General features: G+C 38.0%; 1 protein-coding gene across 3 annotated transcripts in view; it reads right to left on the bottom strand.

Moving 5' to 3' along the window:
• TMEM65 (transmembrane protein 65) overlaps positions 1–27,043 on the bottom strand; it is a 61,669-nt gene that overhangs the window by 32,538 nt on the left and 2,088 nt on the right. For 2 of the 3 annotated variants that reach the window (XM_015145961.3, XM_077944024.1), the window contains exon 2: positions 7,143–7,223. The exons of the other annotated variant lie outside the window; for it this stretch is intronic. In XM_015145961.3, the coding sequence (XP_015001447.2) occupies positions 7,143–7,223 (81 nt within the window). The remainder of the gene's footprint in view (positions 1–7,142; positions 7,224–27,043) is intronic. 3 annotated transcript variants of the gene reach the window in all.

Below are 27,043 nucleotides of genomic sequence, written 5' to 3' on the forward strand. Positions count from 1 at the left end.
ATTTTACCCAGAAGCAGATGGCATCTTGGATGTGAACAGCTTTCCGAAGATTACAGATCAAGACTTCTCTGTCACTATGAAACCTGTGCCTTTTTTCCTCTTTGGCCTCCGTTCCTTTTCTGTTTATATAATGGCAAGATAATGTGATGATTAAGATTTCATAGCCAACAGCTTCTGCAATTGAATGTCAGATATGTCATGCTACTAACAGTAGGCAAAACCTATAGTGAGGGTTTTGCAGTTAAATTAGGCCAGAAATTGTATAAGAAAACCAAAGGAAGACGATTTGACAGTTCGTAGGCAAATGTGTAACCCTAATTCCTTGTCAGTAGCCTCCAACCTTGCAATGATTCAATAATGGAGCCTTAGACAAATATTGCTAGTGCTTCTCTAATAGTGACCTCTAATGTACAAAGCATTCCATAAGGGACTGCCTGTTGAGCACCTCCAAGATATGTTTTTATCTGTGGAGGATTTTATGATCAATCATATATGTACATAACTACATGTATCAATAAGTGGAAAATAAGGAACCAATGTGGTTTACGGATTCTAATGGTATCAGTGTCACTCCATAACAAACTGGAAAATGAACACTGGTCTATACCTCTTAATTTGCACTATAAAATAAAGGGGAATTTGTCAGCAGGTGCAAATCACTCTAAATGGACATTTTTATTTTTATTTGTTGGTAAAATACTCCTTCCCTGGCTTGGCATAAATGTAAATGAGGTTATGATTAGAAATTTGTCTCAAACATTAGCTCATGCAGCTGATTCTACTGCAAGGGCTATAGCTGCCCAGCAAACTTCTTCAAATTATCTTGCTAAAATTGCTTCAGACAGTATCATTGCTTTGGACTCTGCTGTCTGAACAAAGAAGACTGTATGCAATAGCTAACACCTCCTGCTGCACTTGCATAAATACATCTGGTATGATAGAAACTCAGTTGCCAGAAATCAGTAAGTAAGCTACTTTGCTAAAACAAGTATATTTGATTTTGATTGGTTCAACTGACAGGAGCTCCTGTTAAGAAGTATACTTCAGTCTCTCAGTATTACCCTCCTGATAGCCATGATAATAGTCTCCCTGGTGCACCATATCCTCTCAAGAGTATTAAATGCTCATGCATAGCCATCCAATGCACGTCAAATGGCCTCGCTATGGTTAGAATAATAAAAACATGAAAAGAACATAAACGTTCAGCTTACCTGACACTAACAATTGTGAATTCCATAGAGACCAAACAAGTCTGTTATGATGGTGACAAAGAATGGTGTCAATGCCCAAACTTTTGGTCAACTCTCGAAATTGAGACACTGATCAAAAGGGGGAAATTGTTAAATTAAATTTGGCCTAGAGCTGCCTCTATATGTAGCAAACTGCAATCTAATTTCATATGTAAACAAACTGCAATCTATCTCAAGAGTATCTTCTTGTAACAAGTAGCTGAGCTTTGGCCTATCATAGGAGCTGACCTTTCAGCCAATGACAGGCTGCATACTGCTCAGACATGTCCAAATAATGAAAACACCAACTTGTAAACAAAAAGCTGTTTCTGCATAGCACTTCCATCTGTCTATAAATACTGCCTGCCCATGTGTTGCTGGGAGGAACTCTCTAAACCTGTGCCAGTTTGTCACCAGTAACGGTTCAGGGAGCTGCCCAACTCATGAGTTGTCTCTTTGTTCAAATGAATTCTGCTAACTTTAATTTCTCTAAAGATTATCTTTTAACACTACTAAGAGGTACATCCTAAATTGAAAATCAATAGACTTTAGTAAAAGAAATGTGCAACACCTATAGTTTCTACATTTTAGCCTCCATCATAAAATTACAAAACATGTTTACAACAATGGTGATGCTGAAACACAGAAACAGGGCTAATGGCATATAGAGTGAGTTCTATTATTTAATAGAAACTTTAATAATTTGTCATTTTCATGTTGAATGTTCCATTAAATTTAATTACTGTATTAATCCATTGTTACACTGCTATGAAGCTACTACCAGAGACTAGGTAATTTATAAAGACAGGAGGTTATTTATTTATTTATTTAATTTTGAGACAGAGTCTTGCTCTGTCACCTGGGCTGGAGTGCAATGGTGCAATCTCGGCTCACTGCAACCTCCACCTCCCGGGTTTAAGTGATTCTCCTGCCTCAGCCTCCTGAGTAGTTGGGATTACAGGCGCATGCCACCACGCCTAGCTAATTTTTGTACATTTTTTAGCAGAAATGGGGTTTCACCATGTTGGTCAGGCTGGTCTGGAACTCCTGACCTGGTGATCCACCCACCTCAGCCTCCCACAGTGCTGGGGATTACAGGCATGAGCTACCGTGCCCTGTCAAGAAAGGAGGTTTAATTGACTCGCAGCTCCGCATGGCTGGGAAGCCTTCAGGAAACTTACAATCATGGCAGAAGATGAACACAAGGCATATCTTACATGGCAGCAGGAGAGACATGGCATGCAGGGAAAACTGCCACTTTTAAAACCATCAGATCTCGTGAGAACTTCCTCACTATTATGAGAACAGCATGGGGGAAACCGCCCCCATGATCCAATCACTTCCTACCAGGTCCCTCCCTCGACACGTGGGGATTACAATGTGAGATAAGATTTGGGTGAGGACACAGAGCCAAACTATAGCACACACTTTAAAAGGTGCGTAAATCCATACTTGAAATAAAAGAAAATCTGAAAAACAAACAGTCTTATTTCCTAGTCTATTTTTTTTTATTATGCTTTCATGGAAATCATGATTCTTAATGTGATATTTCAGCCTATTATCATGTATGTGAAAAGCAATATAAAATCATAAATGAAAGGAAAAATCCAAATCATTTATAATAAACTTAATAAGAAAAGTATCAAAGCAGCTTCACCCTGAGATGACAGAAAAGGAACGGTTTAATGCATATACTATTCCTTTATTACAAATAACTCAGTATTCTTTAAGTGTCTAATTATGCAGTTTCTGATCTTTGACCACCTAATATTTATTCCAAACTCACCCCAATATCTTTCCCAAAAAAGTACAGGAAGTAGACATGGCAACACAAATCACAGTCTGGCCTAATTAGAAGATTTATGAAAATAATAGATATTAAACTAGTGAGTTTCAGCAACAATTTGGGGACCAAGAGTCTCAGTTACCCATAATTCTGAACATTATGAATAACTGCTTAGTCCTTTAATAGAACCAAAAGTTCAAATGGGTAAGGTAAAATTTACAATAAAAATACAACATATTAAAGAATACAAACTTAAAATGCAAACCATGCTGTAAGCAAAATAATTTAAGCAAATCAAATGCTAACAAGTCTAACATGCACCAAAAGCGGTTTATAAAGCAACACGGCAGTGTTTTTTTTAAAAAAAGAAACAAATTAATATGGTCAAGTTATATACTTACAAAACCTGACATTCAAAATTGAAAAATGAATGTTAAGCTTTCTAAAGTTAAGCTCTTCAGAAATAGCAAAGCTTAACTTTTAATTTAGTAGATTTTAATTAACCTGTCTCTTTAAACAGAAATTTTAATTGTAAAAGGACTTTTTAATTATTTCTAAATATATATGTCTTACATAAAACCCATAAAGGCATTTGAGTGTAATCTTGTAATTTTATTTAGCATTTAAAAGTAATTACTGCAACATATACATTACGTAGAAAAGAAATTTCTACTTATGTCTTATAAAAACTAATACTGTAATGGAAATTGGAGACTTAGTATGGAAGAGGCAAGAGAAAGGTGAGAGACAAAAAATTACCTATTGGGTACAACATACACTGTTCAGGTGATAGGTACACCAAAAGCCCAGACCTCATCACTACACAATTCATCCAGGTAACTACAACCTACTTGCACCCCCAAAGACTATTGATATTTTTAATTAAATCAATAAGTAAATAAAAGAACTAAAACTGTCACGTTGTTAACCTTCCAGGGAACTTACCATGCGACCTGGGACTTCACTGCAACCTGTTACCTAGAAGTAACTAATGAATTTCAGACTGGTGGAGGCCAGTGGTATAACAGTTGAGGACAGGAGTTGGCCATAAGCAATCACGAAGATAACTATAGTACTCAATTAATCATCACCTTTATCAACCATATTAATGCACCATCCCTATTAACTATTTAACTCTGACTAAAGTAATAGTAAGTACTAGAGGTACAATAATTTTTCTTTTTTTTTTTTGAGATGGAGTTTCACTCGTTGCCCAGGCTAGAGTGCAATGGCGTGATCTTGGCTCACCGAAACCTCCACCTCCCGGGTTCAAGCGATTCTCCTGCCTCAGCCTCCCAAGTAGCTGGGATTAGAGGCATGCGCCACCACACCTGGCTAATTTTGTATTTTTAGTAGAGACGGGGTTTATCCGTGTTGGTCAGGCTGGTCTAAAACTCCTGACCTTAGGTGATCCACCCACCTTGGCCTCCCAAAGTGCTGGGATTACAGGCATGAGCCACTGTGCCTGGCCAATAATTTATTTTTCTTATTGCATTTCCTGGTAGTTTTTTTGTTTTTGTTTTTTTTTAGGATAATCAGATATACTACTGATCTGTGGTTTTACACAAATAACTTGCGTACTTCAACAACTATATATATTTCTAAACACAGAAATTATATTCCTTCCCTTCTTTTATGCCTATGAAAGATAAAGAAAATAATTACTATATACAATGATATTCCTTTTTTAAAGGCTAAGATATTAAAACAATAGTACAACTTAAAAAATAATCTTGTTGCTTTTACTTATTAGATATAGAGATGGTACTATACAACTTTTAGTTTAAAAAATCATATAGCTATGGATAATACTGTAGAGAAAAAGCCTAGGGTAAGCTAGAATAAAATAATTTATTTTGGAACATCATAAATGGTAGATCTGTGAGGAGGGCTACACAGATATGCAAAATATATTCATTTTAAAATAAAATCGTTTCATATCTAAGAAGCAGCAGAGGTTTTTTGTTGTATGATATATTACCTTCTTCCCTTTCAATCATGCCCCAAATAAGAATTCTTTCACAGAATGTTGAAGCTGAAAGAATTCTTAGAGACCACTTGCCAGTAGTTCTCAATATGAAGTGGTCCCTCCCCCCCAGAAGAGGTTTACATATGCAGGGTTGTTTGGGATATGATAATGACTGGGAAATGTTACCACCAGCATTAAGGATTCTAAACTTCCTACAATGCGCAACAGAGTCCTTCATAATGAAGAATTAGCCAGCCCAAATACCAGAAGCACACTCACTGTGAAATACTGACTTAATTCTCCACTTTGAAGATGTAGCCACTTAGGCCCAGAGACGTTAAGTGACTTACTCAAAGACACACAGCTAGGTCCAGAACTCAGATTCTCATTTTCCCATTCTACTTCTCATTCAGTTAATAAATTCTCAATAGAAAAACACGGAAGAACCAAGAATCAATCGTATGTGCATATATAAAACATCGTCAAAACACTGGTTATTCATTAGTACTTGCAATAAAACTGCAATTAGCTAAAATACTAATATCCTTTCCAAACTGCTTTTTTCCCCTCTCATAAAATGTAATTCCCTTCAGGTACATTTAAAAAAAAAACATGAAGTTAAACAGGAGAAAATCAAATGATACATTATAATTACCAAATAAAATGTTTTTTGAATGGAAGTATTAGGTGGTTTCTGCTGGATGGTTTCAGAACCACTGGAAACTATTACATGGTTCCAAAACAACTGGATACCATAGCCTAGGGCTAATTCACTGCTAACACTGAAGAAATGTATTAGAGTGAAAAACAGAACTGAACTAAAAACCCAAAAGCCCTAACACAAATACCTACTCTGATATATAATTAGTCACTAAATCTTCAGCAGGTTACAAGCCTTCGGGGTCTTAGTTTTATGTTACAAAAAATGAGTTCAGGTCCTCGTGATCCTTTCACGAGAGGTACCACCTAAACATTCATAAAGAAGCATACTACTCTAAGTAGGGATATAACCAAATACTGAGTTTCAAAAGGCAAGAGCACTGACAGGTAAGTCCTACTATCAGTTACTGTTCAGCAGCACCTGATCTCCTAGTGATACTGTGTGCCATAATCTATAAGTATCTTATTCTTAATAGAATAAGAGTTTTATTTGAATAAATTTGAATAAGTATCAAATAAGTATTTGAGGGCTAATTAAAATATCTTCAGAATATTTCAAAATTAACATTTTATTCTTCAAAATATATTTGCATTAAATGTTTAACTTATACATGCAAACTCAGATTTAAAATTTTTAATATTGGAGGTGGCAAAGTAAGAGTATACTGGGGTATTTTTGCAGACAACATACTAATACATCAATGTCTGTGTGTGTGTGTGTGTGTGTGTGTAAACACACTATGCGCCTATATTTCTCTAAAGTTCTTACAGCTTAGTTTTTGCTGTTTTTGCCTGACATCCTATACACAGTCTGAGTTTTATTTAACTCTTCTCCCTACAAAATTTCAATTGGTCCACAAAATATTTCAGACTCCCTTTCATACACTGTGTTATACTTCATAGGCAAAGTATCTAAATCAAATAGTAATCAGAAATAAATAAAACAGGAACAGAGAGATATTTGTTTTAATCTTTCTCTCTCTCTCACCACTCCCTCTTTCATAACATATCCCTACACACTCTCTCTCTCCCTCTCTCTCTCTCTCTCACACACACACACACACACACACACTTCCACCATCACCGTAGCATGTAACCTGAGTTAGAGATCAAGCTGAATGGTGGCTGAATCTAAAATATAGTCTGTCTTTGCAATATATTCTGAAGGTTTCCCTGTGTGTGGCCCTTTTTTCCTACTCATTCGTCCTAAAGAAATTCACAGACTTTGCTGCTTCTTATGTTTTACCTGCTATGGTTATTTCAACAATTTTTAAATATTTTATTTAAATATAATTAAATATAAACATTTTGCCTTTTGTTAAAGTTATAAATTTAATCCTTTAGTTAGTTGAGCATGCAGTTATTGTGCCATCATACAGACACTCAAAAACACTAATGCAAAAACAGAAAAATTAGGCATTCTATTTCAAACAAGCAAGAAGTTCCACCAAATAGATGCTTCACTACTTGCAATCAACACTGTAAGATTGTACTATACCAAAACTATCAGGGGTCTCTGCTGAGGATACTTCCTTCGCACGCTTCACAATGGCAATCTCAGGTTTGGGATATCTGCATGCTAAAAGTATTTTAAAATCAAAATATATTCAAGCAACAAAATAAATAATATATATAAACTTTAAAATATATATAAAACTTAGAAGTGCCACATGCTAGGATACAGGCAGTCTTTGCTTTGCACAGTAATGTGGGGTCATGTAACTGATAATGCAAGCTTAAGCTGTGCAAAGCAGTCTTAGTAACCAATGGGAAAAGTTGTAATTACTCTGTGACCTTTCAAATTTTTTTGTCAAAACATGAAAAACTCTCCTATTGACAGGTATAAATGTAAAGGACAATTTTGAAAATAGTAAAACTAATGTTTATTTAGTATACTTTAAAACATTAGAAACACTGATAAAGTGTGTTCTTTCTTTGAAAAAAACTTATGAGAAGTAGGCTTAACAGTACTAGTCTTCTCATATAACTTCTCATCATATAACTTACAATATGCAGCGAGCATCTTTCTATACCTTGATAAACTGTACATACTTTTCTAAATCTGGATTAGTTTATAACATTTTATCCTTTATATTTTCAACGTCATGAAATATCTCCAAGGGTTCCTTTAATGTGAACTTTCTGCCAGGATCACTTCCCCTGAAAGGGGATTCATCTTTTTACCACAACCTCCTCACTTTCTTCATTTATATCTATAAGTTCACCCTCCCTAACCTCCTCTGGATGTACATCTGGAGTCTCTTAAATGGCAGCAGTTCAATAGTAGTGTCAACATTCCCACAGTCAGCTATTTCTTCTATACTCCACTTACACTTCACTGGAATTTCACTTGAGCATTTTCACTTTTGTTTCTTGGCTGCACTTCCATCTTTTTTTGGTCAATTTCCTTTTGATTATCCATCTTTGTAAAACATCACGTTATCACTAAGAGACAAGGAGGAAACACACCTACATGCTTTGCTGTCTGTGTGTGAACTGAATGACAGATATATAGTAACCAATCACCAACAGACTATTAAAAATAGCAATGTGATTGATCATGATCATGATGTACATATGTTTTTACAGAGTGGTTTATGGACTGAGGAGCTAGCAGCAAAGTTTATACTTTATGCAATTACTGGAAGTTATACTGTACTAAATGAAATTTGAACTCAGTTGTTGGGAACTGGTGTTATTTGACTAAAACATGGTTACTGAGATTCATGCATATAGAAATTATATTAAGTAGGGATTGCCTATAATAATAAAACATGAATTATTTAATGAAATTTGCATAAATCCAGAGAAATAATAGGGCATTACAATTTAATATACATTTTTTCTGCCTATACAAATGAATGTAAAATCGAAGGAACAAGATTCTCTTTCTTAGAAGTCAAATGTTTTAAATTCCTTGTACTATCATTCGACTATCAAAGAGTAGCTAATCTATAATAAAGGAGAGTTCAATGATTAAATTTTGTATTTAGAAACAAAAAACCCATCATATTTCAACTAGTAGGTTTTTTTGTATCTGCCTTTTCATTTATCACTTAAAAAAAACTTTTAAAAGTTATTAAAGGGAAAAAAAATTACAGAAAATAGCCCCTGATCGCAAAGTATGACATGGAGTCAGCAGAAGGTACAAACAGACATGAGATGATTAGAGAACAAAAAAATAGAGTGTAAGTCGGCTGGGCGTGGTGGCTCACGCCTGTAACCCCAGCACTTTGGGAGGCCAAGGCGGGCGGATGGCCTGCGGTCAGGAGTTTGACACCAGCCTGGCCAACATTGTGAAACCCCACCTCTACTAAAAAAAAGATACAAAACTTAGCCAGGCATGGTGGCAGGTGCCTGTAGTCCCAGCTACTCGGGAGGTAAGAAAATGGCTTGAACCTGGGAGGTGGAGCTTGTAGTGAGCCGAGATCTTGCCATTGCACTCCAGCCAGGGCAACAAGAGCAAGACTTCATCTCAAAAATAATAATAATAATAAATAATAATAAAATAAAATAAAAATACAGTGTAAGTTTCCAGAATGGAGAAATTACTTCCCTAAGAAGTGGGAGACAGACTCCAAGAAGAGGTAGGATTTGGCCTTACAGTATTGCAGGATTTAAGTAAGTGAGGGAGGTGGGATTTCTCTTCCCTTTCCCAAAAAGTTCTGTCCAAAAGCCATGAGGAAGAAATGAGTGAGGCAGGCATCTGTGTAGGAGGCAGGGGAAGCCACAGTAGCCTAGAACAGGCTTTTAGAGCTCAAGCAGTATGAGGTGTATCCACACAGGGAGGTCGGTCTGGTACAAGGTGTCAGAACCCAGTTGGGCCTGGTGCAGTGGCTCACGCCTGTAATCCCAACATTTTAAGAGGCCAAGATGGGCAGATCATTTGAGGTCAGGAGTTTGAGACCAGCCTGGCCAATATGGCAAAACCCCGTCTCTATTAAAAATACAAAAATTAGCCAGGCATGGTAGTGCACACCTGTAATCCCAGCTACTAGGGAAGATGAGGCAGGAGAGTTGCTTGAACCCAGAGAGCAGAGGTTGCAGTGAGCTGAGACCATGCCATTGTACTCCAGCCTGGGTGACAGAGGGAGACTCTGTCTCAAAAAAAAAAAAAGAAAGAAAAAGAAAGGAGAAAAAAAAAAAAAAAAAGAACCCAGTTGGTTGAGAAAGGCTTCCACATGGAAGGGGAAGGGACTATGGCTCAGGGTGTCAGGGCCAAAGTTGGTGTGAGGAGGGCATCTGTATAGGAATATGTGGGCAGTAGTGGTGATGAGATTTTGGTGACAGGAGCAGCGATGAAAAATAAATAAATATATTAAAAATAATAGGAGCTAGGCATTTCTCCATCAGAGAATGGAGTTAGAAATACAGAAAGTGAGAAAACTAGAACATGCCCTGTGGTATTAGCTTAGTATTGAAGAAATTGTAAAGAATCGTTATATAGAGAGAGACACACAGAACTATAAATAATATAGAGTATATATATATAAATACATACATATTCATTTATTTACTAGTGAGGTATCCACAAGATCCATTGTGTCTACTGCTCTCTCTCAGTGAATGGGGATTATGCGTAAGTTCTCTCTAGGGTTCCAAAGCTCCATGGATGTATGTTTTGAGATATTTGAGTTTCAGCAATTTTTTTTATCTGAACTGAATTTGGAAGTTGTGACAGAAACCAGACTGGGTCCAGGACAGAATTGGATCTAATCATTAACTGGTCTGGATTCAGTTAGAGAGGCCTCAGACGTCTGACTGGGTCAGACAGAAACTAGTAGTAAATGGCAATACTGCCGGGGATGCAAGCTTTGGCTTTTGGAAATCCACAGGAATTTTTGTGTTCTACCCCATTTGTTTCTTTTTCTTTCACCCTGAGGTAGGGAAAAATCATTGGTTAAACTGATCGAGGTGATCTAAGAGCCAAAGCCAAATAGATGAGATCCTTAATTTCTGAAGAACTGAGTACTCCACCTTCTGGCTATGCCTACCTCTACATGTATAAATATTAAGCCCTGGAAGCAGCAAACACTTAAAGAGATAGCAAAATCTTACTAAAGGTAATTCCATACATTTGAAAGTGAGGACTCCTCAATTAGTCTCATCTAAGGATGCCTACTGATGTGCAGAACTTTCTAAAAAAGATTTCAACATTTTTACTGCCTCTTTTTAAAGACTATAAAAAGAGAGTAGGCATGGTGTCTCATGCCTGTAATGCCAGCACACTGGGAGACCATGGTGGGCAGATCCCTTGAAGCCAGAAATTCAAGACCAGCCTGGCCAACATGGTGAACCCTGATCTATACTAAAAATATAAAAATTAGCCAGGCATGGTAGTGCATGCCTGTGATCCCAGCTACTCGAAAGGCTGAAGCACGAGGGAGGCTTGAACCTAGGAGGCAGAAGCTGCAGTGAGCTGAGATCACACCACTGCACTACAGTCTGGACAACAGAGCGAGACTCTGTTCCAAAAAAAAAAAAAAAACAGGAAAGGAAAAAGACTATAAAAGGCAAATAAAAAGCTTAAACAACAAATTGGTAAAAATTAAATCTGCTAACCTTTTGGCTTAGTTATTATACTACACTAAAGGCTAAAAGAAAGCTATCCTGGATAAAGTGTTTATAAAAGTTAGGACCTCAGGTAAAGTAGCCTTGCTTCTTTTTCAGAGCTATCATACTGAGTCTAGGCACCAAGAATGCTTTTTTTGTCCTTTTCCTTAATGGCCTTCAACCTGAACTCAATAATTTTAGCTAGGAAACAGTAGTTAAGTTAAAAAGACTGCCTATTCAACTAAATAAGTCTTCAAGACATACGTTTCTGGCATTTAGCTGGCTATTTTGAAACTCTTTTGTAAAAGAAATTTACATCTATAAAAAAAAATCTCGGCCAGGCGCGGTGGCTCACACCTGTAATCCCAGCACTTTGGGAGGCCGAGGCAGGCAGATCATGAGGTAAGGAGATCAAGACCATCCTGGTTAACATGGTGAAACTCAGTCTCCACTAAAAATACAAAATATTAGCCGGGCATGGTGGTGCGCGCCTGTAGTCCCAGCTACTCAGGATGCTGAGGTAGGAGAATCGCTTGAACCCAGGAGGCAAGGTTGCGGTGAGCCGAGATCTCACCACTGCACTCCAGCCTGGGTGACAGAGGGAGACTTTGTCTCAAAGAAAAAATATATATATATCCATTTGTAAGGGTGTCGTCTGCCTCGGTGCACCAGGAAGAGAGGGAGAACCGAGTCACTAGAAACTCTTACCATTGGTTTGAATTTACAAAACAAATCTAACCTTTGTTTAAGGTGCTCTTCCTGGCTATCTTGCCTTAGCCGGGCCTTTACCAACAACTTCCTTCCTTGGTTTGGGCAAATGATTACACAATTAATTATTTAGGCCTGAAATCTCAGCTCTGTGCTTTGAGATATAAATTTTCTACCTTGTTTCATCTAAGAGCCATCCCTTTGAAAATGCGAATTGAGGGTTGCCCAGCTAACAACTGAGTAGGGCAATGAAACAGATAATTGGAAGACTGGTAGTAGAATGGGGGAAAAAAATTATTTAAAAGCCAACAAATGAGATTTATGAAAGCTGTAAGATCTGCTTCTGTCTGTGTGTCTGTAGATGTGTTAATATTTGATAAATAAAACTAGTTTTTAAATTGTGAGTAAAATTAAATAGGATTGGCTTCCGAATTGTCAGTTATATATAATTCATTTATACGGCACAGAAAGGCTAAATATACTTAGATCTGTTAATAAACAAAAAAATTGAGAAAACATCTTTCTAAAAAAATGCAAAATGGTTTTCATTTACAAATACTGATATGGACTTCACAGGTTTTCGCTAGACATTAAGGCTACTAAGAGTTAAAACTGTAGGCTGGGCACAGTGGCTCATGCCTGTAGTCCCAGCACTTTGGGAGGCAGAGGCAGGCGAACCACTTGAAGTCAGGAGTTCGAGACCAGTCTGGCCAACAAAGTGAAACCCCATCTCTACTAAAAAAAATACAAAAATTAGCCAGGCATGGTGGCATGCACCTGTAATCCCAGCTACTCAGGAGGCTAAGGCAGGAGAATTGCTTGAACCTAGGAGGCAGAGGTTGCAGTGAGCAGAGGTTGCACCACTGCACTCCAGCCTGGGCAACAGAGCAAGACTCTGTCTCAAAAAAATAAAAAACAAGAAATTTAAAAAAGCAAGATTTTTTTTGATTGGTTTTTTGGAGGGTTTTTTTCAGATGGAGTTTCGCTCTTGTTGACCAGGCTGGAGTGAAATGGCAGGATATCGGCTCACTGCAACCTCTGCCTCCCTGGTTCAAGTGATTCTCCTGCCTCAGCTTCCCAAGCAGCTAGGATTACAGGCATCTGCCACCATGCTCAGCTAATTTTTTGTACTTTTAGTAGAGATAGGGTTTCACCATGTTGTCCAGGCTGGTCTCAAACTCCTGACCTCAGGTGATCCACCCGCCTTGGCCTCCCAAACTGTTGGGATTACAGGCGTGAGCCACAGCACCAGGTCAAGATATGTTTTTGATAAGGAAAGTTGTAAAAACCATGAAAATGTGTATTTGCTGAGAAAAAATAATTTCATCTATCTAGCTTAGAAGATATTTAACGGTTGTTTCAAAATGAAGGAATTTTTTTAAGATATAGATAAAATTAAATTAATACAGCAAACTGGAAAAAGAAAAATAGAAAACATTGGCTGGGTGCAGTGGCTCATGCCTGTAATCTCAGCACTTTGGGAGGCAGAAATGGGTGGATCACTTGAGGTCAGGAGCTCAAGACCAGCCAGGCCAACATAGTGAAACCCTGTCTCTACTAAAAATACAAAAATCAGCCAGGCGTGGTAGTGTATGCCTGTAGTACCAGCAACTCAGGAGGCTTAGTCATGAGAATCGCTTGAGCCCAGGAGGCGGAGGTTGCAGTGAGCCAAGATCATGCCATTGCACTCGAGCCTTGGTGATAGTGCAAGACTCTTGTCTAAAAAAAAAAAGAAGGAAAAAATGCTAAGAGATTATAAAAGGTTTATGAAAATCCAATTTGTTTATAAGCTTTTATTAAAATTAGCTTTAGTTTTAGAATCGGTAATACACTAATACAAAAGCAAAATTTGGAGTGAGGTTCCAAGATGACTGAATAGGAACAGCTCCAGTCTACAGCTCCCAGCATGAGCAACGCAGAAGATGGGTGATTTTTGCATTTCCAGCTAAGGTACTGGGTTCATCTCACTGGGGCTTGTTGGACAGTGGGCACAGAACAGTGGGTACAGCCCACGGAGTGTAAGCCGAAGCAGGGCGAGGCATCGCCTCAACCAGAAGCTCAAGGGGTCAGAGAATTCCCTTTCCTAGCCAAGGGAAGCTGTGACAGACGGCACCTGGAAAATTGGATCACTCCCACCCTAATACTGCACTTTTCCAACAGTCTTAGCAAATGGCACACCAGTAGATTATATACTGCGCCTGGCTCGGAGGGTCCCACGCCCACAGAGCCTTGCTCATTGCTAGCACAGCAATCTGAGATCAAACTGCAAGGCAACAGCGAGGCTGAGGGAGGGGTGCCCACCATTGCTGAGGCTTGAGTACCTAAACAAAGCAGCCAGGAAGCTTGAACTGGGTGGAGCCCACCTCAGCTCAAGGAGGCCGTCCTGCCTCTGTAGACTCCAACTCTGGGGCCAGGGCATAGCTGAACAAAAGGCAACAGAAACTTCTACAGACTTAAATGTCCCTGTCTGACAGCTTTGAAGAGAGTAGTGGTTCTCCCAGCACAGAGTTTGAGATCTGAGAACGGACAGACTGCCTCCTCAAGTGGGTCCCTGATGCGGGAGTAGCCTAACTGGCAGGCACCTCCCAGGAGGGGCCAACTAACACCTCATACGGCCAGGTGCCCCTCTGAGATGAACCCTCCAGAGGAACGATCAGGCAGCAACATTTGCCATTCTGCAATATTTGCTGGTCTGCAGCCTCGGCTGGTGATACCCAGGCAAACACGGTCTGGAGTGGACCTCCAGCAAACTCCAACAGACCTGCAGCTGAGGGTCCTGACTGTTAGAAGGAAAACTAACAAACAGAAAGGACATCCACACCAAAACCCCATCTGTAAGTCATCATCATCAAAGACCAAAGGTAGATAAAACCACAAAGATGGGGAGAAACCAGAGGAGAAAAGCTGAAAATTCCAAAAATCAGAGCGCCTCTTCTCCTCCAAAGTAACATAGCTCCTCGCCAGCAATGGAACAAAGCTGGATGGAGAAAGACTTTGACGAGTGGAGAGAAGAAGGCTTCAGACAATCAGTAATAACAAACTTCTCCGAGCTAAAGGAGAATGTTCAAACTCGTCACAAAGAAGCTAAAAACCTTGAAAAAAGATTAGATGAATGGCCAACTAGAATAAACACCATAGAGAAGTCCTTAAATGACCTGATGGAGCTGAAAACCATGGCAGGAGAACTACATGATGCATGCACAAGCTTCAGTAGCCGATTTGATCAACTGGAAGAAAGGGTATCAGTGGTTGAAGATCAAATGAATGAAATGAAGCCAGAAGTTTATAGAAAAAAGAGTAAAAAGAAAGAACAAAGCTTCCAAGAAATATGGGATTATGCGAAAAGATCAAATCTACATCTGATGGGTGTACCTGAAAGTGACAGGGAGAATGGAACCAAGTTGGAAAACATTCTTCAGGATATTATCCAGGAGAACCTCCACAACCTAGCAAGGCAGGCCAACATTCAAATTCAGGAAATACAGAGAATGCCACAAAGATACTCCTTGAGAAAAGCAACTCCAAGACACATAACTGTCAGATTCACCAAAGTTGAAATGATGGAAAAATTGTTAAGGGCAGCCAGAGAGAAAGGTCGGGTTACCCACAAAAGGAAGCTCATCAGAGTAACAACAGATCTCTCGGCAGAAACTCTACAAGCCAGAAGAGAGTGGGGGCCAATATTCAACATTCTTAAAGAAAAGAATTTTCAACCCAGAATTTCACACCCAGCCAAACTAAGCTTCATAAGTGAAGGAGAAATAAAATCCTTTATAGACAAGCAAATGCTAAGAGTTTGTCACCACCAGGCCTGCCTTACAAGAGCTCCTGAAGGAAGCACTAAACATGGAAAGGAACAACCAGTACCAGCCACTGCAAAAACATACCAAAATGTAAAGACCATCAGTGCTAGGAAGAAACTGCCTCAACTAACGAGCAAAATAACCAGCTAACATCATAATGACAGGATCGAATTCACACATAACAATATTAACCTGAAATGTAAATGGGCTAAATGCTCCAATTAAAAGACACAGACTGGCAAACTGGATAAAGAGTCAAGACCCATCAGTGTGCTGTATTCAGGAGACCCATCTCACATGCAGAGATGCACACAGGCTCAAAATAAAGGGATGGAGGAAGATCTACCAAGAAAATGGAAAACAAAAAAAAAAAAGCAGGGGTTGCAATCCTAGTCTTTGATAAAACAGACTTTAAATCAACAAAGATCAGAAGAGACAAAGAAGACCATTACATAATGATAAATGGATCAATTCAACAAGAAGAGCTAACTACCCTAAATATATATGCACCCAATACAGGAGCACCCAGATTCATAAAGCAAGTCCTTAGAGATTTACAAAAAGACTTAGACTCCCACAGAATTATAATGGGAGACTTTAACACCCCACTGTCAACATCAGACAGATCCACGAGACAGAAAGTTAACAAGGATATCCAGGAATTGAACTCAGCTCTGCACCAAGCAGACCTAATAGACATCTACAGAACTCTCCACCCCAAATCAATAGAATATACATTCTTCTCAGCATCACATTGCACTTATTCCAAAATTGACCACATAATTGGAAGTAAAGCATTCCTCAGCAAATGTACAAGAACAGAAATTATAATATAACAAACTGTCTCTCAGACCACAGTGCAATCAAACTAGAACTCAGGATTAACAAACTCACTGAAAACCGCTCAACTACATGGAAACTGAACAACCTGCTCCTGAATAAGTACTGGGTACATAACGAAATGAAGGCAGAAATAGAGATGTTCTTTGAAACCAATGAGAACAAAGATACAACATACCAGAATCTCTGGGGCACATTTAAAGCAGTGTGTAGAGGGAAATTTATAGCACTAAATGCCCAGAAAAGAAAGCAGGAAAGATCTAAAATTGACACCCTAACATCACAATTAAAAGAACTAGAGAAGCAGGAACAAACACATTCAAAAGCTAGCAGAAGGCAAGAAATAACTAAGATCAGAGCAGAACTGAAGGAGATAGAGACACAAAAAAACCTTCAAAACATCAACAAATCCAGGAGCTGGTTAGCAAGGCTAATGAAGAAAAGAGAGAAGAATGAAATAGACACAATCAAAAATGATAAAGGGGGTATCACCACCGATCCCACAGATATACAAACTACCATCAAAGAATACTATAAACATCTCTATGCAAATAAACTAGAAAATCCAGAAGAAATGTATAAATTCCTGGACACATACACCCTCCCAAGACTAAACTAGGAAGAAGTTGAATCCCTGAATAGACCAATAACAGACTCTGAAATTGAGGCAATAATTAATAGCCTACCAACCAAAAAAAGTCCAGGAACAGATGGATTCACAGTCAAATTGTACCCCAGAGGTACAAAAAGGAGCTGGTACCATTCCTTCTGAAACTATTCCAATCAATAGAAAAAGAGGGAATCCTTCCTAACTCATTTTATGAGGCCAGCATCATCCTGATACCAAAGCCTGGCAGAGACACAACAAAAAAAGAGAATTTTAGACCATCATCCCTGATGAACATCGATGCAAAAATCCTCAATAAAATACTGGCAAACTGAATCCAGCAGTACATCAAAAAGTTTATCCACTATGATCAAGTGGGCTTCATCCTGGGATGCAAGGCTGGTTCAACATACGCAAATCAATAAACGCAATCCAGCATATAAACAGAACCAAAGAGAAATACCACTTGATTATCTCAATAGATGCAGAAAAGGCGTTCGACAAAATTCAACAACTCTTCATGCTAAAAACTCTCAATAAATTAGGTATTGATGGGACATATCTCAAAATAATAACAGCTATTTATGACAAACCCACAGCCAATATCAGACTGAATGGGCAAAAACTGGAAGCATTCCCTTTGAAAACTGGCACAAGACAGGGATGCCCTCTCTCAACCCTCCTATTCAACACAGTGTTGGAAGTTCTGGCCAGGGCAATCAGGCAGGAGAAAGAAATAAAGGGTATTCAATTAGGAAAAGAGGAAGTCAAATTGTCCCTATTTGCAGATGACATGATTATATATCTAGAAAACCCCATCGTCTCAGCACAAAATTTCCTTAAGCTGATAAGCAACTTCAGCAAAGTCTCAGGATACAAAATCAATGTGCAAAAATCACAAGCATTCCTATACACCAATAACAGACAAACAGAGAGCCAAGTCATGAGTGAACTCCCATTCACAATTGCTTCAAAGAGAATAAAATACCTAGGAATCCAACTTACAAGGGATGTGAAGGACTTCTTCAAGGACAACTACAAACCACTGCTCAACGAAATGAAAGAGGACACAAACAAATGGAAGAATATTCCACGCTCATGGATAGGAAGAATCAATATCATGAAAATGGCCACACTGTCCAAGGTAATTTATAGATTCAATGCCACCCCATCAAGCTACCAATGACTTTTTTCATGGAATTGGAAAAAAACTACTTTAAAGTTCATATGGGACCAAAAAGAGGTTGCATTGCCAAGACAATTCTAAGCCAAAAGAACAAAGCTGGAGGTGTCGCCCTACCTGACTTCAAACTATACTACAAGACTACAGTAATAAAAACAGCATGGTACTGGTACCAAAACAGAGATATAGACCAATGGAACAGAAGAGAGCCGTCAGAAATAATACCACACATCTACAACCATCTGATCTTTGACAAACCTGACAAAAACAAGAAATGGGGAAAGGATTCCCTATTTAATGGTGCTAGGAAAACTGGCTAGCCATATGTAGAAAGCTGAAACTGGATCCCTTCCTTAGACCTTATACAAAAATTAACTCAAGATGGATTAAAGACTTAAATATTAGACCGAAAACCATAAAAACCCTAGAACAAAACCTAGGCAATATCATTCAGGACATAGGCATGGGCAAGGACTTCATGTCTAAAACACCAAAAGCAAGGGCAAAGCCAAAATTGAGAAATGGGATCTAATTACACTAAAGAGCTTCTGCACAGCAAAAGAAATTATCATCAGAGTGAACAGGCAACCTACAGAACGGGAGAAAGTTTTTGCAATCTACTCATCTGACCAAGGGCTAATATCCAGAATCTACAAAGAACTTAAAAATCAAACAACCCCATCAAAAAGTGGGCAAAGGATATGAACAGACATTTCTCAAAAGAAGACATTTATGCAGCCAACAGACACACGAAAAAAGGCTCATCATCACTGGTCATCAGAGAAATGCAAATCAAAGCCACAATGAGATACCATCTCACACCAGTTAGAATGGCGATCATTAAAAAGTCAGGAAACAAATGCTGGAGAGGATGCAGAAAAATAGGAACACTTTTACACTGTTGGTGGGACTGTAAAGTAGTTCAACCATTGTGGAAGACAGTGTGGCGATTCCTCAAGGATCTAGAACTAGAACTACCATTTGACCTAGCCATCCCATTACTGGGGATATACCCAAAGGACTATAAATCATGCTGCTATAAAGACACACACACACATGTTTACTGCGGCACTATTCACAATAGCAAAGACTTGGAACCAACCCAAATGCCCATCAACGATAGACTGGATTAAGAAAATGTGGCATATATACACCATGGAATGCTATGCAGCCATAAAAAAGGAAGAGTTCATGTCCTTTGTAGGGACATGGATGAAACTGGAAACCATCATTCTGAGCAAACTATCACAAGGACAGAAAACCAAACACAGCATGTTCTCACTCGTAGGTGGGAACTGAACAGTAAGAACACTTGGACACAGGATGGGGAACATCATACACCAGGGCCTGTCGTGGGGTGGGGGGAAGGGGAAGGGATAGCATTAGGAGATATACCTAATGTAAATGACGAGTTAATGGGTGCAGCACACCAACATGGCACATGTATACAAATGTAACAAATCTGTATGTTGTGCACATGTATCCTAGAACTTAAAGTATAAAAAAAAAAAAAAGTAGTAAAATTTGGTTTTCTCTTTTGAACAACAATTTTGTGTAGTATTAAGAAGAAGGAGCAAATATGCTTGTTTACCTTTAAGTAAACTGCAAAAAAAGAAAGAGGGGAGAGGAGAAACAGATTCCATCTCATGCTATCTTTCCTAGGATTTCTGATTGTGTGGAAAACGGAGTCCCTCCTCTATCAAAGAATAAAGGGTTTTGCTTTTAAAAACCTTTTAATTACCACTTTGGCTAAAAGTATGACAATTATTTTACAGTGATCTTTGATCCTATTTTGATTAAGTGCTTTAAATCTTTGACAAATTTGATGCACTTCCAAAATCAAATTTCAAATTCAAAGTTAAGTCTTTTGACCTCAAACTAACTCTGGTACGTTACACAGAGGGTCCTTGCAGCATCCAAAAGAGAGATAATAAACAAGCTTATCTGGTAAGTTAAATTACATGGGAGTCACTGTCAAATAAGAAATGATGTTTAACATTCTTTGAGTTATAGTTTATGGATATGTTACTAATACATATTCCAAAATTGCATGAGCCTCCTAAAATTCTGGAGTGTCTTGGTATGTTATCAGTCCTAATTATGGTGATTATTTAAATTAATTATTGTAAGTCACAGAAATAACCAAATTTTCTTGTCAACTGTGTCTTTAACCATGACAATTTTAAGTCATTTCCACAGTTAACTGCTTAATTCTGGTGCATTTTCAGCCCAGCAGCCTGTTCATTAATCCCCTACAACTGAATCTCCATAATAACTGATATATTCATCCACATACAACAAGAAGTGTCAACAACTGCACAGATTCTTCCCCATTTAGCCAGTAGGTAATCTAAAGCAATTCTATTATCTAGTACAACTTTAGTAAGAAAATTTAAAGGATTTTGTTGTGCAACCATAGCCTTTGCAGTAGAATCTACTATAAAACCTATTATGAGGGATATTATCAAAAGAAAGATCTTTAGTGCAAGAGCTAAAGAGTCAAAAATCAAGAATAATGTGATAGATGCAACTAGTTAGCTGAAAACACAAAGAGAACAGTGATCCTTAAAATGTCTCTCAGGATTAAACCCTACTGAAAAGCAGAGGGAGGAAGCAAAAAGAGACAGAAAAGAAAAAGAAGAAAATTAAACACAATGGAAGAGTGACAATTGGTAGAAGTAAAAGCAGACTTTAGAAACAATAACAGGATGCCATGAAAGCAGACCTCCTTACACAGCAGTAAAGAGTTTACCATAACTACAAGGAATGAATGAGAACAGAGTAGAAAAGTCTGAGAGCACTGAGGAGGAGGGAGGGGCAGACTAAGCCCAACACATTTCACTACCACTGTGACGCAGTCTACAAAGCATGCCAACTGAAACAGCAGTGTTCTGGAGGCATTTGGTGTAATGACTAGCATGTCTACAAATAGAAGTAGCCCCAAAGAAACTTATTGTATTAAAATATAGTATATAAGGACTCCGACATCTGGTAGAAGCTAAATTATGCTCATTATATTTTTACTAAGGCAGATAAAAAATGCAACATGTTCAAATATTTTATCATCAAAAGCAATCAAAGTAAATGTCTCAGAGCTTAGGAGAAACGATTTTGTTACCTACAGTCTTTTATCTACAAGAACCTCTTATTTACTCTTACCTCTTATTGTCTGTCTGAGGTAATTTTAATATATAACTACTTGTTTTTATGTGTTTTCCTTTACTTAAAGAAGACATAAACCTGTGAGTCAAAGGTAAGGCTAGAGTCCTATAAAGCTACATACTAACTAATTCAGATGACTTGGGTAAGATGCTAATAAAATCTACACTCAAGGATTTAGTCCCTATTTGTTCAAGTTATTTTATACCCAAACACACCAAAGGAAACCAGACAAGAGTGTGGTTATGCAATCTCATCACTATTTTTAGAAAAATGAAAACAATCTCCACTAATAATGGCAAAATATCACATCATCCCAAACTTTCAAGATCATGATCTGTAGTTCCACCTGACCCTCTGGGTGACCCTATAAATTGCTGACTTTATATTACTTCAATTTTCCTATCCACAAATTTTTTTGTCACAAAAAATAGGCAATAAATGACTATTAAGGTGAAAAACAGCAAATTAATACTGGTAAATTAAACTATAGATATAAGTGTTTGACTTACCTGGAAGCCGTATTTCCCAAATTTCTAATATTTAGAATTTAGTCAAGAACTGAGAAGTGAAGAGACAACACAATCAAGGAAAACAATTACCCAAAAGTTTATTTAATAGAGAGGTGAAGAGTCTGATACATAAGGAATCGCCTTTCTGTCCTCCTTTTAATTTCCCTTCCCTTGAATCTGAACTGGTTTTAGTGATTTGCTTGACCAATTACATGCAGCAGAAATAATGTCCTGGAACTTCGAAAGCTGGGTCATAACAAGTCTGTGGTAGGATGAATAATGGCCCCCAAAGATACCCACATTCTAATTCCCTAACCTGTAAATATGTTACATTATATGGCAAAAAGAATTTTGCAAATGTAATTAAATTAAGGATTTTGAGAGAGTGAGATTATCCTGGATTATCCAGGTAAAACCTAAATATAATCATGAGGGTTCTTATAATAGGGAGGCAAAAAGGTCAATGAGGGAGCAGAGGTTTTAGTGATGTGTCCAGGAACTAAGGAATCCCAAAAGATGAAAGAAGCAAAGAACATACTCTCCCCTGGACTCTCTAGAAGGACAGAACCTCGCTGACACTTTGATTTTAGTCCCTTAAGACTTATTTTGGACTTTGAACTTGGAGAACTCTACAAGAGTACGCTGTTTTATGCCACTGTATTTGTGGTGTTACAGCAGCAATAGAAAACTAATACACGCCGGGCGTGGTGACTCACGCCTGTAATCCTAGCACTTTGGGAGGCCAAGGCGGGCAGATTACCTGAGGTCAGGAGTTCTAGACCAGCCTGGCCAACATGGCGAAACCCCATCTCTACTAAAAATACAAAAATTAGCCAAGCATGGTGGCGTGCACCTGTAGTCCCAGCTACTCGGGAGGCTGAAGCAAAAGAATCACTTGAACCCAGGAGGCAGAGGTTGCAGTGAACCGAGATCACACCACTGCACTCCAGACTGAGTGACAGCACGAGACTCCGTCTCAAAAAAAAGAAAGAAAACGAATACAAAGTCTTACAGCTTCGACCCAGCCCCCTTGGAACATTTTCTCTAGGAGCCCTGACCTAAGTATTACAACCATGCTAACACTGTCATGCTGATGAGGCCATATCCATCTCCTTGGGTCAACAGTTCCAGTTGAGTCCAGCCCTCCAGTCATCTCTACCAAAGTGCCAGACATGTAAATAAACCGATGTTGGACCTTCTGACCAGACCATCAGCCAGCCAAACTTTATGTAATGACCTCCATAAAGGCCATAAGAAACAGCATCCAGCTGAGCCCTGCCTATATCCTTTTTTCTTTTGTTTTTTTTATTTCCTATGAACTCTCTACCTGCAACTGCCTATATTCTTGATCCACAAAATCATGAGATATAATAGAAGGGTTGTTATTTGAAGTCACATATAACTCTGGACATCAGTTATATGTAAGTGATGATTAAACATTGTTAAATAGCATATATGCCTTTTATAATGGAAAAAAAAAAACTTTACTTGATTATCTGTCTTCTACTGGCAGTAATCCCTGGTAATAAGACCAATCCAACATACCCAGTAACTCTAAAGAACTCAGAATTAAGTTTGCTGGAATATACTACTGTAATTAGGTTCTTTCCATACTGGTAAAATAACTGATTGTAGCAAAGCTTCATTTAACTGAGCCTAACTCAACTTATAGAAGCCCATGGCTCATCAGAGATCTCTCACTCCTCTTGCCTCAATTCATAATTCTTATCCACGTCCTTGTTCTTCCCCTCTTGCCGGGCCTAGGTGGAGCTATACTTCCCTTTTTCCTTTTTACTATCTCAACAAAGGCACTGAAATATCTTTATTCACGTATCTTAATTTGGAGTATAAAATGTTTTTCTCGCCCTTTTTCTTATGGGACAAAAGCAAACTATTCTCAATCCATTCCAGAGGCTAACAGCTTAAAATAATTTATATTTTCGGCTAGGCGCGGTGCTCACGACTGTAATCCCGGCACTTTGGAAGGCTAAGCTGAGCAAGTCACCTGAGGTCAGGAGTTCGAGACGAACCTGGCCAAGATGGTGAAACCTCACCTCCACTAATAATACAAAACTTAGCCAGGCGCAGTGGTGCACGTCTGCAATCCCAGCTTGAACCCGGGAGACGCAGGTGCACTGAGCCGAGATTGCACCACTGCACTCCACCCTGGGCAACAGAGTGAGACTCTGTCTCAAAAAATAAAAAAATAAAAAATAAAGAATTTCTATTTTCTCACATAATCCTGAGCAATGGGCTGAAAAAAAATGAGGATAATCTTGTTAAAGGTCCAAGATCTCTAGTGAACAGGGATTCCATAAGAAATCCTAATTTATTTTTAAGTGTTCTAGATATTCAATTTAGTATAAGCTCTTTATCTTCCAGTCTTTCATTTTGTCAAAGTCCTCTTATGCTATATGGCAAGTTCTCAAAACAAAGCTCTTCACCCTACCTTAAACAATCACAAAAACTGGGAGACTACAAGATTAAAGTTTAGAATTATTTGGTTAATGTATACAGATGTAGCTAAATGGTAAAAAATGTCAAAAGCACACAATTACCACTCATACAGAGGAACCAAAAAATGCAAGCTAATTAAGATACAACATTGATAGAAAAACTGCTCTGTTCACCACAATACATATTTTATTTGCTATATGTAAAAAGAATCTCATTTTTAAAATATCTTAAGTATACATATTATAACAAAAATATTCCCTAAGAGGCTCTTTTTTTCAAAACATATCTCTCATTGTACCTCTCCAACACCAGTTCTTGTCTCCCTGTGTAACTCTCTGACGAGCGTTAATTACACCACCTTAAAGTGTGGAAGCCAGCCTCCAAGATGTACCCCCAATGATTCCCACTCCCTCGTATTCACATCTTGTGTAGTACTCTCCCACAATGTGTCAGGACAAAAGAGATGGACTATCACTTTTAAGACTGCGTTATAAAAGTCTGTGGCTTCCAGCTTAGGTGCTCACAGGTGCTGTCTTGCAAACACACTCGCTCTCTCTTGCTCTCTCATCACTTGCTCTAGAGGAAACTCTGAGAATACTCAGGCAGCCCTGTGAAGGAACACAGGGGAGGGAATTGAGACATCCAGTCAACAGCCATGTGAGTGAGACTTCTTGGAAATGGATCCTCCAGCCCCAGTCAAGACTTCAGATGATGCCACCCCAGCTGAGAGCTTCATTTCAACTTCATAAGATCCTGGGCCAGAAATACTCAACTAAGATGCTACAGGATTTGTGAGCCTCAGAAATTAGGAGCTAATACATGCTTGTTTTAAGCCACTGTGTTTTAGGATAATTTGTTATACCACAATGGATAACTAATACAATGAGCACTGTCAATCTTTCAATACCAAATTGCGATATTTTAAAAGCTTTCAAAAATAATTATAAATGGAAATATTAATTACAAAAATTGGGAAGAAAATTTGTTTTAAAATTTTTGGCTAACATTGAAAGGCAACTGTAATAATGTCAGCTTGCCAGTACTGCTTGTAAAAACATGAATAATGCTCTATCAGCAGAATATGGTCTGTTTCTGGAAGAAGAGCGATCAGGCTGAGCAGGTAAATTCAAGGCGCAACCTCAACTTTTTTTAAAATTGGGGAAGAATCAGTTTGTAATTTTAAAAATCACAATATTCTATTTAACTATGATAAGACATCCCACAAGGTCTGCCTTATCTATTACAAACTGATTCCAAAGCTTTACCTCATCACAGATTATATCACATGCCTACTGATAAACATATAAGAAAGATAAGGGCAAATGTGCCAAATTTCAACAGCACATTCCACTGCCGTATCAAAGCATGGATGATATTTTTTCAGTAACATTTCCATACCAAATCCAAAACACTTCATTAGTTTATACAAGCACCTTTTCTAAAGACACATAAGATTTCGTATGGCAAGAAATAGCTCTTTTAATGGAATTAATTTTGTTAGAAAGTACACTTAGTTCATACAAATTTAATACATTGGTTGAGTACTTGAAAACATTATTTGAAAAGCAACAATAAGAAAAAACACGGGAGTTTTCCATTTATCTGACTGGAAAAAAAAAATGTTGATTTCAGCAATGGAATGAGCTGTATGCATTCCCAACATAATAAAATCCCTTTTACCTTAAATGATTAATGAATAAGGTAATTTCCTAAGTGATGATCCTAGTTATCTCCATAATAACTCCATGTATTGATACTGAAAATAAGTGAACACCAAGACTATACTAACAAAGCAGCAGCATCTGTGTCATTTGATTCATAGGACAATCATTTTGTCATCAACATCAGCAAAAATAGCTGATTTAAACTTTGATGTTCTTTAGCTTATAAACAAGAGAGATAAGCATCTGACTAACCATTGTTTCAAATATCATCGACTGTTTCTCCTGAGCAAAGAAAACAATTTAAATTACTAATTTCTCTCTCATATTAGTAACATAACTAACTTTAATTGATGCTAACGATCTCCATTGACTAAAGTGTTTAGGTCCTTTTCAGAATACTTAAAACCATGTTAAATTTAAAAATATTATCTTTATTAGGAAATGTAGCATTGCTACTGCAATACTGCTGGCATGTACAAAAATAATAATGTATGAGAAAAAAATTATTCAGTCACCTTGCAGGACATGATTTTCAAGAACTGCCATGAAACTATACTCATAGGGCCTTCCAATCTTGTAACTTGTTGGCAATGTAGAATTTCCAAGAAATTACTTGGAAAAGGTAAAATGTGTGTTCAAATAGTCGTGTCAGTGGAGAAAGGTTCAAAAGTTAATGTTCTAGTACATGACCGACTATATGATTTTCAAAGCATATTTTCAGAATTGACTATTTTTGAACTGCATACTGAGCGCACACATAGATTATAAATGTGCTAGTGTTTATGATTCCATATAACATCATGATTACATATTGAATAATGGAATTAATCTGATGTTACATTTTCCTGTAAAAGCACTGTGGGTAAACAATGTCTGGAATCAATCGACCACTGTAAATTGGTCCACAATTCCC

The sequence above is a fragment of the Macaca mulatta genome, chromosome 8 (genome assembly GCF_049350105.2).
Source record: "Macaca mulatta isolate MMU2019108-1 chromosome 8, T2T-MMU8v2.0, whole genome shotgun sequence".
Classification (NCBI taxonomy): Eukaryota; Metazoa; Chordata; class Mammalia; order Primates; family Cercopithecidae; genus Macaca; species Macaca mulatta.